The sequence below is a fragment of the Pseudorca crassidens genome, chromosome 13 (genome assembly GCF_039906515.1).
Source record: "Pseudorca crassidens isolate mPseCra1 chromosome 13, mPseCra1.hap1, whole genome shotgun sequence".
NCBI classification, from domain to species: Eukaryota; Metazoa; Chordata; class Mammalia; order Artiodactyla; family Delphinidae; genus Pseudorca; species Pseudorca crassidens.
In genome coordinates, this window is record NC_090308.1 from 16,796,052 (window position 1) to 16,813,738 (window position 17,687).

The window sequence follows — 17,687 nt, forward strand, 5'->3', positions numbered from 1 at the left end:
TCAAGGTAGCAGAGACACTGGCCAGTCTGCACCACAACAGCCCAGCATTTAACAGCAAGGAGAAGAGAACATCTCCTACGGCAACAAGGCACCCCGTGTTACTGCTCCAAGGCCAGGCAGACACACACCTTGAGCTTGAGTGAGTCTGTGTCATAGGGGCTGGGCGTGAAGTCGGTGTGCACCCTGGCGCGCCCACAGAATGGGCCCCGGTACGGGGGCTCCTCGTCATCACCGTCTTCCGACTTAACACTCTCCCTGTTGCTGGTCGAGGAATCGGTGGTGCTCACTGTTTGACCACCTGTACAGGAAAACAGGCAGAACACGGGTCAATACAGATTTCCTGCACAGCAAAGCTGAAGGCACTGAAGGGGGCTTCCCTGGTGGCGCAGTGGTTAAGAATCCGCCTGCCAATGCAAGGGACACGGGTTCGAGCCCTGGTCTGGGAAGATGCCACATGCTGTGGAGCAACTAAGCCCGTGCGCCACAACTACTGAGCCCGCGTTTTAGAGTCCGCGAGCCCTAACTACTGTGCCCGTGTGCCACAACTACTGAAGCCCGAGTGCCTAGAGCCCGTGCTCCGCAACAAGAGAAGCCACCGCAATGAGAAGCCCGTGCACCGCGACGAAGAGTAGCCCCCGCTCGCCGCAACTAGAGAAAGCCCGCGTGCAGCAACGAAAACCCAACATAGCCAAAAATAAATAAATAAATAAATTTGTTTAAAAAAAAAAAGAAGGCACTGAAGGCATCACAGGCTAGGAAGGTAAGAGCCAGAGGAGGGAGTCACGAGACACAGCCAAATGTCAGGACCAGAGCAGAGTCCAGGGCAGGATCTGCGTTTTCTGACTGTTCTCCCTAATCAAGCCCCAATCAGACAGGGGCCTTCATCAGGTTATCTTTATGACCAGGGAATCCAGGTGACACCGAGGCTCCCGGATAGAGGACACCACCCTTAACATTCATAACCTCTCATTTGTCAGGCATACTATTTTTACCCCATTTTACAGACGAGGAAACGTAACTTGCTCAAGGCCAAATGCTTTTAAAGTAGTGAGTTTAAACTTGGTCTCTTCCCCACAGCATTCGGCAGGCACCACCATTGGACCGGGAGTGGCTGCACAGCATTTGTTTCAGGGACATCTGTCATTCTCTTCTCCTCTTATTATTTTTTTCCCCGTTTCTTAGTTGATTATTTTATTGCCCTGATAATAACGTTTTAATCGACATTTTGTATTCATGAAAGTTAGGAAGACATTAGCTTTCTTTGTCAAGGCAGAAGAGCATTATTGGCACTCCCCATTACCCGAAATGCATCAGGGAAAAATAACATTACATTATTGTGTTGAATTCTGCATAAAATGTTTCTGATTAAGGATTGGAGAATGAAGAGAAGCATCTGTCTTCTCTTTTATCAAATCCCCACTAAAATGCTAACAAAGGAATTGGATTCACTATGACAAGGAAAATGGCAGGGGGCAATGCACAGGTGAGAGATTTTTACCAAAATCTGTAAGACAGAAAAGTGGTCAGAGGATCGCTAATTACTACTGTAGCTGGAGGATGTGCCCAGAGGTCAGGAGAGCAACGTGTGCGCAGCAGGGCCCTAGTCCTCTCCTCTCAGTTTGCTGCACATCTTCATGAGCCCTTCCCCTTGACCTACTCCCCCCGAGTCTCCAGATCTTCTGCTGGCGTGCTTCCCCTCTCTCCTCCAACCAAAATCATTACTCTCAATTTTGTGCCACTGCTAGACATCAACTACTAAACAAGTAGGACTCTAGGGCCAGCTATTTTGCAGGTCTGTCTCTGTAACAGCACCTTAAGGGTAAGAACTTGGTCTAATTTATCTTTAAACTGCCTGAACCTGACACTCAGTAAAAGTCTGATTTTGACTCCAAGGAAATCATCTACGTTTGCAAACTAGACCTACTCATTGAGCTTTGACCGCTCAGAGAACTCCGCAGACTCTCCACAGAACCTCCGGCTTTGAGCTTGGGCTTGTCCATGTGTTCGCTGTCAGGCTGAGAGGACGGAGGCGAGCCCGGCATTCCATCAAGGCCTGAATCCTGAAATGGGTTTTGACAAAATTATGTTTCACCAGAGTGGATGGGCGTCCTTTTGTAATTCACAGCAGTTTAGCCCTCAACGACATCAGTCAAATCCATCTTTATAACCCAAGTCTGATTCTTTACCCAAAATGTACCTTCCTTTTTCATCTAAATCATTGCTTCATTTTAAAGTTGTGGTTCATGTAACTATTAATTAAACACTCAAAAAGTATTTTTCATACTCAAATAGATAGTTTTGAAAAGAATCTATCTACCTTGTAGACAAAACATTTTGTTAAAGGCTTAGAGACTCTTAGTATACTCCCTCGTTCAGTAATAACGCTGGACTTCAAATGTAGATCAGATACAACCCACTAGTAATGTAGTATCCGGAAGTATCATCATAGAATATTTAATCTATTTGAAGGGAAACATTTACACACACACACACCCCACACACGCACACAAAGCACAGATTCTTATATTTCTGTTTACACAAATTACTAAAATTGGCTAATAAAATACCAACTTAGGACCCAGATATACAGTTGACCCTTGAACAACACAGGGGTTGGGGTGCCTACCAGCTTTGCAGTTGGCCCTCCTTATCTGCGGCTCTGCATCTGTGGATTCAGACAACCACAGATCGTGTAGCACTGTAGCGTTTACTATTGAAAAAATCCACCTATGAGTGGACCTATGCAGTTCAAAACCTGTGTTGTTCAAGGGTCAGCTGTACAGCAAACATACCATTTTTCTGTCTATAATACAATTTCCTTAAGTCACCCTACGATTTTAGCTTCTTTCATTTCTTCTTCTGTTGTTAATAAACAGCTGGGAAGTCCCTTTTAGATCAGATGCTGACAGCAGTGACTCAGCAGTACTTCTCACTTTTGGGGTGGACAGCCCCCCATCTGCACATGTAACTATAGCATGCTCATTTGATTTGAGGTGCTAATAGACAAGACAGTATCACACTTTAAAACGTCTGCAGTCAGAACGGTTTACTGGCCCAAAGAGAACACTTTCTGGCATATTATTACACAGGCACGTGAACACAAAACCACCTAACGGCAACCTGTTATTTGCATAATGCCGAATCATCAGAAGGGCTTTGATGAGATCTGCGGGGCCCTGCAAACATTTAAGGACAATAGAAAGGGCAGCTTCTGATCCAAAACACACTTCTGCTTTACATTTAAGGAAAGCGAGCAAACAACCGCAACAACTACAAACAGAGGGTGCATCGTTAGGAGGTTACTGAAGCTGCAAAGGATGAATTCCTGAGGTTTTCATTCCTCTTTTCTGAATCATAAAATAAGCCACCTTTCCAATTAAAATCTTTTTAAAATGCTTCTGGAAAAAACCTCCCCGTCTGAAAAACAGCAATACCAAATACACACCTCTGATACTGTATGTTCACAAGTGCTTTTTAAAAATTATTAATTTATTCATCACATATTTATTGATTACAAGAAGAGGTACTATTTCAGAGGCTGGCCATAGAGCAGGAACAGAGCAGATAAAAATCCTTACTAAAACAGTCGGTGTCTTTGCTCAAAAGTTTTTTTTTTAAAGCCTTACAATGTTAATTTCCTCTCTCTAAAAAGCATTATAATGATTCCTTCTTTTTTTGATTATGTGAAATGACCGCTTTAAAAAAAAAAAAACGGAACTAAAACTACAAGACATCAATATAGTAATAAAATTATAGAAAAATGCTCAAAATGACATTAAAGTTCTATGCTCATGACCCACGAAGCAGGAGACCCCTAGGAATGTAAGTGTATAAGAGCTTTTAGTCGATGTTTCAATTTGGGGGAAAAGCCAACTAAATAAAGCGCTTTAACTCGCGGCACTGCTTTCACTGGCATAAAGTCTGTCTCACTCGAGCGTGCACAGCTCGCTTCATGGCTGGGCAGAAATATAGAATCACCATCACTCCCATACCCATAGGGACAAGAGACGAAAAGATTAAGGAAAATGTTCGTGGAGAAGAGATACTGGAGGCAGCCAGACTTCCCCTGCAGGTCTGACCGGCCAGTTTCTCAATCTGAGCACTCTCATCGTTTTGCATGGTTAATTCTTTGTTTCCATGGACTGTCCTGCACATCGTAAGATGCATCCCTGACCTCTATCCTCTAGATGCCAGTAGCACCCAACACCACCCCCCTCTAACCCACTGCCACTATTAAAAATGCCCCTAGCCAATGCCCCTGGGGTTGGTGAGGGAGCAAAATCAACACCCCCCAACACACCCCCAATACCCCACGAGAACCACTGTAATAAGCTGAAGATGTGCAGGTTTTGTTTGAAGCACAGCGCGGGAGGCTGGCTAGCTGGTTCAAACAGGGGGATGCTTGGTTTTTAGCTCACCATGTCCACCAGAGGGCAGCAGCTGAGCAAAAATGCCTGCTTTCCCTGCTGTTCTATTTGGTAGATAAAGCAGCATTACCTACATATTTCTTAAGTAGACAAACAGTTCACAAACGGAGACTTCAACAGACTACAGAATCCATACTATTAAGGTGCCAGAGGAGAGCGTTTTGAAAATCGAATGGTCAAAATTATCTCAGGCCCAGCCTTCCAAGTGTCTTTATTCCCTCCACCCATAAAAAGAAGACCCATAAAAAGAAGGTTATGTTCCTAGAGATGAACTTATAGAATTGGGGAAGGGAGTGGTGTCAATTCTGTGATGTCTTAAAGTCTGCAGATAGGGATGGTTAGTGAACACACCCCTGCAGAAACACGATTACTGTGTAAGTCTTGCAGCCAGGAAGCACTTTCTGACTTTACTTCTCAGACTTGCTACACGCTCCTAAGAACAACTTATGCTACATTTATTTGAAAAGTCGGCTAAGAAAACTTGACTGTCTTTTTAAGGTTTGATTCTGGTGATGGCCACTGTGGAGCAAGGAATATTTTAGAAAATAAAATCCTTCCTTTGTGTTCTAATTTTTAGTGCTTATTGCATTAACGAATAATCATTTCTTTACATGTCTGTCTTTTTCTCTCATCTGTACATAGAAGTCAGGGCCTGCTTTGTATTCCCAGCACCAAACCTGGTGCTCGGGCGACCCTAAGCGCTTAACAAATATTTGCTGAATCCAATGTTTGTCTACATAAACCAAGCATGGTCCTGGAGCCTGGTTAATGCCTGTGAATATATTTAGCACCATTTAAAATCTCAGACCAACAATCCTCAGCTTTTCTTGTTGTTGGGAAGAACCAAGGGGGCTTTTCGCTCAGCTGTCACATACCTGCTCAGAGACAGAGCTGCTGTATTTTTTAGACATTCTCTTCCTCATTGTCTCTTTCACTGATTTCACCTTTTTTCCAAGAGAGATTCGAGAGGCGGTAGGTGATTTGATTACTTCTTTATACACAAAATCTCCTTCTTTACCCTGCAAAATAAAATGTTATAAGTATCTTAATCACAGAAAATGAAGCCCACAAACAGGTTTTATTATTCAAACCATGAATGTCCTACCTCTCAGCAAAACATTGGTATGCTCCAGGATCTCCACATTTTTCTTACGTTAACTCAGTGCTACGTTATTTATCTTTTTGATTAAAAATTAAAAGCTATTGACTAAGTGACTTTTGCTTATTTGTTTGCTTAAAGTGGGATGTGAGTCACTTTGTTTTATTTAAACTTAGTATATTCTTCTCCTGGTACATGTTTTCCCACCATTTTAAATACCCAAGGGGACTGTATCTTATCAATAAAGAATGATTTAGATGAACCAATGTTCACTTAATCCCAGCAGTGGGGAAGAAGTAAAGGGTACTACTACTGAATCACCCAAGAAAGTGGTAAGAACAAAATGGCAGATCTCAGTGATTAGAAGTCCAGCATCTGGGAACTTCCCTGATGGTGCAGAGGTTAAGAATCCACCTGCCAACGCAGGGGACACAGGTTCGATCCCTGGTCTGGGAAGATCCCACATGCTGGGGAGCAACTAAGCTCATGAGCCATAACTACTGAGCCTGCGCTCTGGAGCCCATGAGCCACAACTACTGAGCCCGCATGCCACAACTACTGAAGCCCATGCACCCTAGAGCCCGCAAGCCATAACTATTGAGTCCATGCACCACAACTACTGAAGCCTGCACGCGCTCTAGGGCCCGTGTGCCGCAACTATGGAGCCCGTGTGCTGCAGCTACTGAAGCCTGTGCGCCTAGAGCCCATGCTCCGCAACAAGAGAAGGCACTACAATGAGAAGCCCACCCACTGCAATGAAGAGTAGCCCCGCTCTCCGCAACTAGAGAAAGCCCATGAGCAGCAATGAAGACCCAACGCAGCCAAAAAAAAAAAAAAAAAGTCCAGCATCCGATCAGATTTATATCATTGTAGCACTTCGTGTGGCCAACTCCTAAGACTGTGTAAATTTTCTTTTCTGAACAAGTTAGATTGTGGTCTCCTTTCATTCTATTTTGCATTAAAAAACAAAACAAAGCATTCCCCTGAGGGGAAAAAAATCATACTTTTTAAAAGCCTGACCACATAAAATTATTGGTTTATAAATCAATAAAATTTGATATCCAAATAAAATAGTTTTATTCTTCCAGGAAATTCTCAAACACTTCAAAAAAGCATAGATGGGTGCTTTCGCTAACACATGGCCGTAACAACTATACAGCACAGAATCCTCATTTCACAGTTGCGTGACCAGCTGCACAAGGGGAAAACAAAACTGTATGGAAAACTCACCTACAGCTCTGGGACCTCAGAAAGTAAACCTTAGGGAGAACCTGTACACTGTAAAGGTGGCCTGTCCCCGGACTGTGATCCAGTGGCAGGTCTGAGCAGGCAGTCACCTTGGCCCTGAGGAGTCTGGCTTGCTTTGGCCCCAAAGGGGACTGGGTTCATTTCGGGATACCCCAGATCAGAAAGACCTACACTTGGTGTAGGGCTATGCACTTGGCCTATGACAAGCCTGGTTTTCAGAAATGCTGCCACGTACTCTTGGAACCCAAGTCACAGGGCTCCACGCTGTGGCCCTACCCACGTGTCACAGTTACGTGCACTTGCAACTAGTATGAGCAAAAAGCACACGTGCACCAATGACTGAGACCTTCTAAACTCATCTGGACGTGTGACTTGAAGAAACCTGGAAACCAGGGTATTAAAGAAATGATGCTTCTGCAAAGAGAGAGATGGAGGCCACAGGTGGTCATCATTCAGTCCATGTGGGACTGTGAAGAGTCTTTAAGATGGGGAAATAGAGCTTCTCTTCAAATGCGATTTAGGATCCCGAGGAAAAGGTCACCCAGTACCGATTCTCAAAGATACTCAATGTGAAACTGTGTCAACCACATCACTTGAATCCAAATCTTTTGCTTCCCCTCTGATGTATACTCACCAATGGGTCAGAATTATTACTGCCAATGTGCAGAGAACGATTTGTCAAGTCAAATCCTCCAAAACTGCAGGTTCTCTGTGGAAAGGAGAGGGCAGAGCACTAACAATCCAGTTATGCTAAGACCATCCAGTAGTGCCAACCCAACACACGTCCCCTTTGTAGGATGTCACTGAACCACAGACGTGTTACAGGATGAGTAAGAGACGAGAAATGATGAAGAAAAAAAATACATGATTCATGTTATAAGGAGACGCCACTCATTCTGCCCTTCCACAGGCCACTGGAACTGTGCCTACACCAGAGGTTCAGAATCCCCTTCACAGGCAAAAACCAACCGGTAAAAAAAAAAGAAAAAATACACCAACCAAAAAACCATACATGTGTTAAGTGCTCTAAGATTCCTTGTCTCTTAGCAACAAAATTTCCCTTCCAGACCCCTTAATATCGGCTGCATACAGTAGTGATAATGAGGGAACATGTATTAGGGAACCCATGTGCTCAGAGTGGTCTTGGAAACCCAGATGTGAAGTCCTATAGCCCTGCCACTGACAGCAGGCTTTTCTGAGGGACTCTTGTTTTGTTTAGTTTTAAATCGCTGAGATGGAGGGAAAAAGGTTATGTTTATAGTAGAGTCCAATCAGGCCAAGAGGATTACTCACTCATTGCTTCCCTGACCTAGCCAAAAATGCTGATAACTCTCCCATCTAACTGCCCAACTTAATTACTTATGACCCTTTCCTCAGAGTGTATGAAATAAAGACACCACATTTGCCCAGAAAGAAAAAGATTGATTCCGTGACTGTCTCTGACCACACTACTTTAATTTCAATAGGAAAAACACTGATAGAATGAAAACTTCACTGTCCTTTCGGTTCGTTTCAAACTTTATGGACTGCTTATGTTTCAGTGCTTTTATATTTCTAGAACTTGGTTTGAATTCTCTGCTGTTTTTCTAGCAAAAGCTACTCAAGCACCACCTCTCCCCGCCAACCCCCAAATCTTTAAGAAAAAGGAGAAATTCAAAGCACATTAATTTTTGTTATCACCGATTATCTTCTTAAGCAATTGGTACTAAAATGTGAATCACAGATTTGGGTGCCAATATTTGTATTACCCGTTTCTCAGAGAACTCTAGTTAACAGCTATTAAAAGGAAGAAATGAACAGAAAAGCACAACATATACTATAAACATTGCTTTTTTAAAATAAATACACCTTAGATACATATTAATTGAACTGAGAAAGTAGAAACATCCAGGAAGGAAAGTGCCTAGGTTTTTGGAATCACACAGACAGGGACCCAAATCCTGGTTCTACCACTTAACTTGCTGTGTGACCACAGGTAGAGTACTGAACTCTCTGAGCTTTGGTTTCTTCATTAGTAACATACTATCTATAGCCTATATTTGAGACTTCTAGCACACTGCCTGGCACAAAGCAGACACTCTAGGAATGTTGGTTTCTTCCATTACTTTTCATTAGGGCCACACTGAGAATTTGGTAGCTTGTCCTGACAATTGTTATATTGAAGTTTAGGCTTAGTCAACATTCTAAATATGCAAATGAAGAACTGGAGCTTAGTTCTGGGCCTTATAATTCTGGGAGCTTCAAATGTAAAACCAGAGCAATCCCAGGAATGGGCCAAGAAGTGAAAGAGAGCAGGTGTAGCAGAAGGAAAGGCCAGGAGATACAGAAGTGTTATATTTCAGGATAACCGACATTCAGGATATCACACAGCTGGTCTTCTCCTTCAGCAACGCTGTTGCTGCTGTTTTAAATAATCAACCACAGACATAACCTTCAATGGACATCATTCTCATTTTATATAAAAATATCAATGGACAATCTGACTTCCCTCACAGTCAACTTAACTGGACCTATATCTACTCTATAAAAAGAGAAAGACCTCTGCAAACAAAAACACTCACCAAATCCCCTAATCTGCAAGCAATGTTAGGACCATCTCTCAAGGCTAATTTTTAACTTTAACTTTCCCTTTGCAGCTTATAGTGCCAAATAAATTTTCTCATTTTTGCAAAGGCAGTCATTTTATTCTAGTTCCTCTCCTGTGACTCAGGGCTCCACAGACACAGTATGGCGTCCAGATGCCTCATCGTTTTACGGCTTTTGTACTTCCCTGCTTTGAATTCCAACACCGACTGCAGCACTGGAGCCCAGCATGTTATTTCTGATGCATATGAAATAACTGACAAAGAATTTATGTGGAAACTACAACTGCAATAAATTAGAAGCTCATTTATGTCTTCATATGACTGCTGCCTGCATCGTCTCCTAAAATAAGAAGTTTAGAGGAAAGAGTGGACTGGTTTTCTTAACTACCAACTAAAACCTCTCCCAGTGACATGCTAAGATATTTGGAACTGATTCTTCTTTATCAATGGAGGATGAACAAAATATAACCGTCAGCACCACCTGAACTAATCTCCAACTTTTTCCGTAATGTCAGGTAGTTCTTGAAGCAGCACTCTTTCAACAGAGACAACAAGAGAGAATAGTAAAAGAATGTAAACCAATCTTTGGTGGTCTACACGAATAACGCTTAAATGAGGTTTTTCAAGTTCAAACATCTCCTGTACGGATAATTACAAGAACATTTTAGATAGATGCTTGTGGATGAGAAGTACCAGTCAATGGAATGGTCATGCAGCTGAAAACACGTTTTGGGGGGGTTTGGATTTTTTTTTTTTAATGGACAAAATTCCAAAATGTCATGCATGTCTGTTTCCCCAAACAAAAATTGAATGACCAAATAAAAAGCAAAACAAGCGACCGTTTCCAGTGAGTACAAAGCATTGTCATTTCCCTGAGGTTTCATCAAGCAAATATGGCATTTTTTGAAAGACAAAAAGATCAAGGTTGAAGAGTAAAGGAAACTATACTTTTGAATAAAATGAAAGAGATATATGACAAGAAGAAAGGAAAACAATTTTTAAGTAAACCAAGTAAAGAAATTATTTTAATCCCTTAAAAAAACCCAGAAAAACAAAAAACCCTCTTCTGTTGTTAAAACACTTATATTCTGGGACCTCCCTGGTGGTCCGGTGGTTAACACGCCGAGCTTCCACTGCAGGGGGCACAGGTTCGATCCCTGGTCGGGGAACTAAGATCCCAACATGTTGCACAGGGCGGCCAAAAGAAAAAGAACTTACATTCCCCGATGTTCTCTGAATAACTAGAAAATTAAATTTTGTTTTCTTGATTGTACAATTATACTTCCAAGAAACGGTATGTACAAATTTCTGATTTAGCACTGAACACGTATTTCAGCAAGTATTAAAACTGTCCAGTACTGCCTCAAATTCACAGTACTTTAAAAATACCCAGCCTCAGGCTGGTACTGGGGATAGAGGTTACAGAGTGCCACTTATACAGGGGGTGGAATTGGTACGTGAAAACAAGCTTGTCCAAATGTCCATACTCAAACGTCAGTGAAGAATTAATCACTGGCTCACAATGTGCACACAAGGGCCCACAATGGCACAAATCTTAGAAATATAACTTCTAGAGAGAAGGTCCTGATGAAGTTATATCATTAACCTGGCAATAAATAATATAAGGGATACATGAGCAGCTCAAGGCACTCAACCGGAAAAATTCTCAGTATTGCATGATTTAAACCCATGGGGCTGAGTCATCAATTTACACAGAAGAGGTGGATCTGTTCTATCAAGGTCATGTCCAAAGGTAGAGAGGCAGATGAACTAGGCAGAACACCTCGGAAGGTAAAAAACAAATTATACCAAGACTAGGTAGCCACAGGTATTTCCCAAAAGATCTGTGGGTCAGAAATGAAGGAGTGACAACAAGAAATAATAACAAAGAACTGTTATTTTACAACAAAAACAAAACCAACCGAGGCTGTTGCCGTGACAAAGAGCCAGAGGAAAAGCTGTTAACTGATAATATTAAAAGTGCTGCAAGATTTATAAGAATGTGAAAAAAGTGGAGATCGAGCAAGAAAGTCAACACATGGGAATATTTGGAAAACCTAAGGGCTGGTACGGACCTAAGCATCCTTTAAGGAGGGCATTGGCCCCAAAAGCAGAACTTGATTGAATGAATTTAAATTACAGCAACCGTCTGGGCAAGAACATGTTACAAATGTGAAGGAACTCTGGGAGAAGCCATCATGGGAGGTAGCAGTACAGTCTACTCCTTCAGACCTATAAAAGGGGACAGGCCAGCAGACCCAAGTGGATTAAGCAGGGCGCCAGGGGCCAGGAAGTGCACAGTTCCTCCACACCCTGTGCCATTTTATATGGGCTCTTGTGCAAACTAAAAGTTGGGTGGGAATTTCAGGGGGGAAATCCCTATGTTCTCCAGTTCAATATAAGTCTTGCCCTGAAAATAAATTTTACTAGGTCTCTAATAATTCAGTAATAAAATTGAAGACCATTTCATTATTTGAAAGTAAGTACTTTATTCCTTGCTATGTACAGAATAATCTATGGGGCAGTGGAGGACATTTCCAAACGTTGATCCTTTTGTTTAAAAAAGATAAGCACATCAAATATACTTAAGTAAAACAAAAGAGCTCTAATTTTTCTTTCCTTTTAGATTTGAGAACTTTCCGTCTGCCCCTAGTAATAAAAGAAAGCACCTTACAGTGTTTTTTCGAATCACCAAATTGGCAATGATGATGGTGGCAATCTACCGTGAGCTAGTTCCTACTGTCTTAACTCACTGAGAGAAGAAACATCTCTCTTAAGGGCAAAACTTCCTTCTGTTTTGAATCAGCTTCCTTGAGGCCAAGTGACATGATGGCTGCGACTCAAGACAGCCACTTCTAGAAGGAGGCCAGACCCCACCCCTGTACCCTGAGAGCCCTTCTCTGGATCAGCTTCAATGTTTAGTTTTAAATTAAAACTCAAACAGCTTCAACTGGCAAGAGGACAAATGGGAAAGAGGGAGAAGCCATTCCTCAAGGAAAGTGGGGGTAGGAATGGAGGTGATGGAGGGACAGAGCATGAGAAGAGCAGGGAGGACGCCAGCCTGCACGCAAGAAAGGCCATAATGCTTGACTGCACATCACAGAAATGACAAGGCCGTCCCCATGACCGTCTTTGTGACTCACGGACTTCTGGCGGATTCTCAAGAGAACCCTTTTGGTACAGCGGTCCACCGTGGCGGCCCACTTCCTCCTGGTCTCCTCCTCCTCCAGCAAGCACCGTCTCAGGTCCTGCTTCTCGGCCTTGCTCAGGGTCCTGTCTGAGGCAGGACGCACTAGCTGGGTCAGGTTCAGGTGGCTGTACAGGCTGCGCTCCACCACGTACGTGACATTGAACTCGCTGACGGAGGGGCGCCCGCGCACCCTCCTGCCGGGGCCGCCACTGACCCCGCCCCCTTTGGGTTTCTGCCGGAGCAGCTGCAGGTCGCAGGTGGTGCTGTTGATGCCTTTTCTAGAGGGACGCTGGCAGAGGAAAGCTCTAGAACAGGAATAATTAGTATCCGTTTTCTTCAAGCGGATCTGCTTCCGGACGCTCTGAATCTCCTCTAGGGACACTAGGAGGTGGTGCCGGCGACGGTGGCTGTCGTAGAAGCAAACACCATCGGTACTTACCCCGTGGCTCAGGGACCCGAGACCCTTCTTCATCTCCCCCTCGGTGAGGGAGCGGGACACCTTCTGGGCCTTGTCGTCTTCTGGGTAGGAGAAGAACGTCCCCATCTTCTTGGGGGGCTTGATCAGGCCCCGGCTCTCTCCTTTGCTGAAGGTTTTGACCAGCTTCCGGCCGGCACCCCAGGTGTCCAGGCTGCTGGATGATGGAGAAGTGGTGAGAGAGTCTGAATCATCTTCTGGAGGTTTCTCAGGAGAGGCATCGAAGAAAAATGGCTTCTTGTGCACTCCAGAGTACAGGGCAGACCTTTCATCCGGGACCGGGGAACTCTCAAACACCTGTTCCTCCCCGCCTGGAGGGAATCAACACAGACACAGTCACGGGCTCCTGTCAACAAACCTTTGCGTCCTCTCACAGATTTGCCTTTAGACCCCCAACCCTGCAAAAAATAAGCTAAACCATGCGGCGACCGCAGTGATGCCCCTCCCCACAATCACTTACCCTCCAGAAACCCAGCTCCTGCTTAAATAAATGCACATAAAAAAGAAAAGAAACTGAGCAAATAATGGTTTCACACAGGCTTAATGTTAAAAGGTTTCAGATGCGATTTCTCCTCCTCCTCTCAATATCTTTGTAGACCAAACACCTTAACAGACCTATTAAAAATGGCATTTGGACACTCGAAGCCCATCCATAACACAATATTCCTTAGCATTTAACGATAATTATCCTTCCCAGTTTGCAAGTGCAATCCTCAGAAGCTAGGAATCAATCGTTCTCCCTTCTGAAAGGCTCTCCTGTTGAGTCTGGTTGGCTTTTTATAGTCAGAGTGTGATGAATGCCATGTGGCTGACAGTAATTTTTTTTATTGATACATATGCCATTTAAGTAATTAAGTCACCAAGGGAGAAGTCTGGGTGAGGAAACCCCATAAAGGGTCGTAGATTGCAAATGCAACTGACAAACGGTCCCCACTTGATAAGCCAAACACAAAAAGTTGCGGAGCTGGGGGACCAAGACAGACATTCCCATCAACGCAGGCCCTGCTACAAAGCAGCAAGGGCATTTAAGGGCCTGGACACGCAAGCAGCCCCATGGAGTATTCCATTTCTTCTCAAGGATTCCAGCTCTTCAAGCCATCACTGGAGGCAGGTATCCAGCCAAGACTTCCAGAGACCAGTGGAAAGGTTTGGACTTGCTGGCAGGAAAATTGAGTTCTTTTCTGCATGTGTTATGTGAACATCTGTGAGAAAAGAAGTAGGTCAAACTCTGGGTGTAGTGATCCTAACTGGCTGTGTCCCTTTAATTATAAGGAAACTTCTGAGCACTGCAGCTTTGTGCCAGCTGAATTGTGAAGGGGAAAAAGCACCAAGTTCCTTGGAACAGACGGATGGCACTAAATACACCACCTGGGATGAGGGTCCCAGTGTGTGGTTAAATGTCAAAGACGAAGGGAGAGGGTGGCTCGCTACAGAGGAGCAAAAGATGAGCGACTGGTAGCAGGCCTTTAAAATTCCAGAAGTTTCTTAGTTTTCCAAATGATGGGAATTACAGTTACAAATATAAAAAGGACCTGCTGCTATTAAATACAACCCAAGGTTGACTTTGATGTCAAGGAGACGGTGGTGGGGAGGGAGATTCAAAATTATATCTGGTCCAAAGTTCTCCATCATCTGCAGCACAAATATATTCACTCAAGAATTATTCCCGGATCTTTCAAGGGAGTTTAAAAGCAGGGTCTGTGGTTCTGACGAATACTGGCCGGACCAGAAGCAGTGTGCACACATCGTGAATGTCTCCCACTCCTTCCTCAGGACACCTAATATGGACTGAAGACCAAGGGTCCTTACGTTACTGGAAGTAAAAATGGCAACCTCTTCCGGATACAGTCTACCCTCCACTTCCAGGGATGAAGTGATGGGGCTGAGAGGCATAGCCTGGTGGCAGGGGCAGCCCAACAGAGGACTTTTCTCTAAAATAGTCCAATCACAGATCATGACTTCATATTTAGCCCCGGTGTCCAGAGAGGTGTGCAAAGGCCCTCATTTACGCACAGTCTTAAGGGGCCTTGGGGAAGTTAAGGACCTGTCACTCAGCAGTGGTCTGGAAATTTTCTGGATTCTATATTTGGTGTTGTCATCAGAGATTCCAATACTTCGGTGTCACATTTGAGTTTGGGACCAGCTGGTTCACACATGCCTGTGATGTATGTAGCTCTACTTCCTGGTTCTGGCACGTCGGCATCTGGTAAAGAGTTTGGAGGGAAACATGGCAAATGCTTCCAAAGAGGCCACCTCAGCCCGTGCTGAGGGCAGTCCTCATGTGGTACATGAGGTTCTTCTGCCTGTGCCTGACCCAGGCCTGAAATCCCAGCCCAGACTGGATTCCTTGGGTTTAGAGCATTACTTCTCCCATTCACCTCTGACCTGAAAGTACAAGTATCAAGTCAAAAGTACGACAATCAAGATGCTCTCATTCCATCATCATTTGGCGTGTGATTTGCTTCTTGCTCAGCTGAGATCAGAATACGGAAGGGAAGGTGATTCTGACCAGAGGAAGGAGTCAGGAGATAGGATGGCTGAATGCCAAGGATGCAGATTGATGCCCTAGATTCCAGCCCTGGCTCTGCTACTCACCACCTCCATGAGTGTGGGCAATTATTTCATCTCTCCGAGTCTGTTTCCTCACCTGGAATAATGCCTACCTATTTTATTTTATTTATTTTTTCGGCTGTGCCATGAGGCTTGTGGGATCTTAGTTCCCCGACCAGGTATTGAACTCAAACTGGACAGTCAGGGAATTCCCACTGCCTACCTATTTTATTAGTATCTATTATAAGGTTATTGAGAGGATAAAATTAAATGAAAAGAGATGTGAAGGTACTTCATAAGCCGAAAAGCACTGTACAAAAGCTAATGATTCATTAGCAGGTTACAGATGAACTGGAGAAATGAGGGAAGACAGTGGGTGGCTATCAGCTTTGGGTAGAAGACACAGAAATGGCTGGATGAAGGGCACCGCCCTGGCCTACAAGTTCATATTGTCTAAGGTCATGCACGCCCCAGATAAGGACTTGCAACTCAAGTTACAAGGGTAAGACTGGGTGATGGATTGTAACTCTCCTGGCTTTTCCAAGACTCCAGAGCTGGGGGGTGAGAGATGGGGTGGGAGCAGAGTACAGACCCAGGAGGTAGAGGAGTCAGGCTGCTCAGACGTTAACTCCGGGTCTCCGGCCAGCTGGCTCGGTGACCGTGAGTAAATTACTTCCCCTCTTTGTGTCTGTCGGAGTTTCTTTATTTGTGAAATGAGGGTAGTATTAGTGCCTGCCTCTGGTGGCTGTTCTGAAGATGACATATTAACAGGAACATAAAATCTAAAGTGTTCAGGAAAGTGGCTGGCGCACAGAAGGCTCTCCGTAAATGCTCATTATTATTCAGACAACTTAGTATTGGCACAGGCATGAGGGAAGTCAAAAGGATCAGCTCTTTGAAGGCCCAGGGGCAGGAGGAGGGGTTGTTGGGCGTATGAATCTCTCCAGCTTTGCAAAGCAGGTGCCAGGGTGGCCTCTCTGTATCAGCATCGGTTCTGTTGCTGCTGAGGAACCGCAGAACGTTCTACCATGCACGGGATGGAGGCGTTCTCATCTAGCACGGTGCTGGGGGCAGCCTGCAGTGGATGACCTCAGCTGCACACAAACCTGGGGCCTCTCCTGGTGCCAATGGCAAGCCTGGTCAATAGCACCCCAGCTCCCCAGACACCAGACGTGTCACTGGGGATTCAAACTCACCAAATCCATCTTCCGTCTAGGGCACCTAATTCATATGAAGATGAATCAAAGTTCAGAGCTAAAAGTCCGTATAGTTATTACTTTTCACCCTACAGCTACCTCTTTGGGTATATTTCCCCATTTTTTCAACTATGTCTCTCAGAGACAGTTGAATTGATTTACTCTGACATAAATATACAAATGAGAACATTTCTGCATTTTTATGAGTGTTATTCTAGTGGAAAGGCTGCCCCAACACATATGACTATCGCATACGAAGGGGCTCCTGGGTGGTAGGCCCAGGACCAGGTACTGCTCCCATTTATCTCATTTATGGACAAGACCCACCAATCTATGCATGATATATGAGATTTAACTTTGGCAAGCATGCATGAGGTTTGTTTTAAAAATGCAACACTCCCAAGGTTGAATGATGGCTCTTCCATATGGTTCTACTTAATATTACCAAACGACACTGTGTGTGATTTCAGTAAGAGCTGCCACGGGGAGAGGAAGTCAGGCTATATTCTGTCCTGTGAAATCATGACAGACAGGCAGGTATTAAAACAGCCAAATGTAAATCAGCATTGCACCCGGAATTACCATGCAAAAGACACCCCGATGAAACCCTGGAACTAAACACAGCTCTAAGTTTATGAAACTGGCCGTGAAGCAGATAGAGTCTCTCTCCCTCTGTCTCTCCCTCTGTTTCTCTGTCTCTCTCCTCTTTTCTTTTCCCTTTTTAGCTCCACTTTCCCACAGTTACCCCCTCACCTTCAGTATTCCTCCAGGGGATTTAAACTGATAATTACATCAAACAAAAATTTTAAGAACAGCAGTAATAACAACAAGAAACCCTCATCTATTTAAATAAAGGGAAATTCAGTTCCTTCCAAGGTTTGATTTATGTACAACAAAAAAGCCTCTATAATGATATT

General features: G+C 44.0%; 1 protein-coding gene across 13 annotated transcripts in view; it reads right to left on the bottom strand.

The window, feature by feature from the left end:
• The window catches only part of SASH1 (SAM and SH3 domain containing 1), a 335,989-nt gene that overhangs the window by 17,356 nt on the left and 300,946 nt on the right, over positions 1-17,687 (bottom strand). For 9 of the 13 annotated variants that reach the window (XM_067701818.1, XM_067701821.1, XM_067701817.1 and 6 more), the window contains 5 exons: positions 12,503-13,335; positions 7,409-7,483; positions 5,303-5,446; positions 1,925-2,060; positions 129-298 (listed from right to left, as the gene is read on the bottom strand). In XM_067701818.1, the coding sequence (XP_067557919.1) occupies positions 129-298; positions 1,925-2,060; positions 5,303-5,446; positions 7,409-7,483; positions 12,503-13,335 (1,358 nt within the window). The remainder of the gene's footprint in view (positions 1-128; positions 299-1,924; positions 2,061-5,302; positions 5,447-7,408; positions 7,484-12,502; positions 13,336-17,687) is intronic. The other 4 variants (XM_067701822.1, XM_067701825.1, XM_067701823.1 and 1 more) reach the window with 1 other exon arrangement.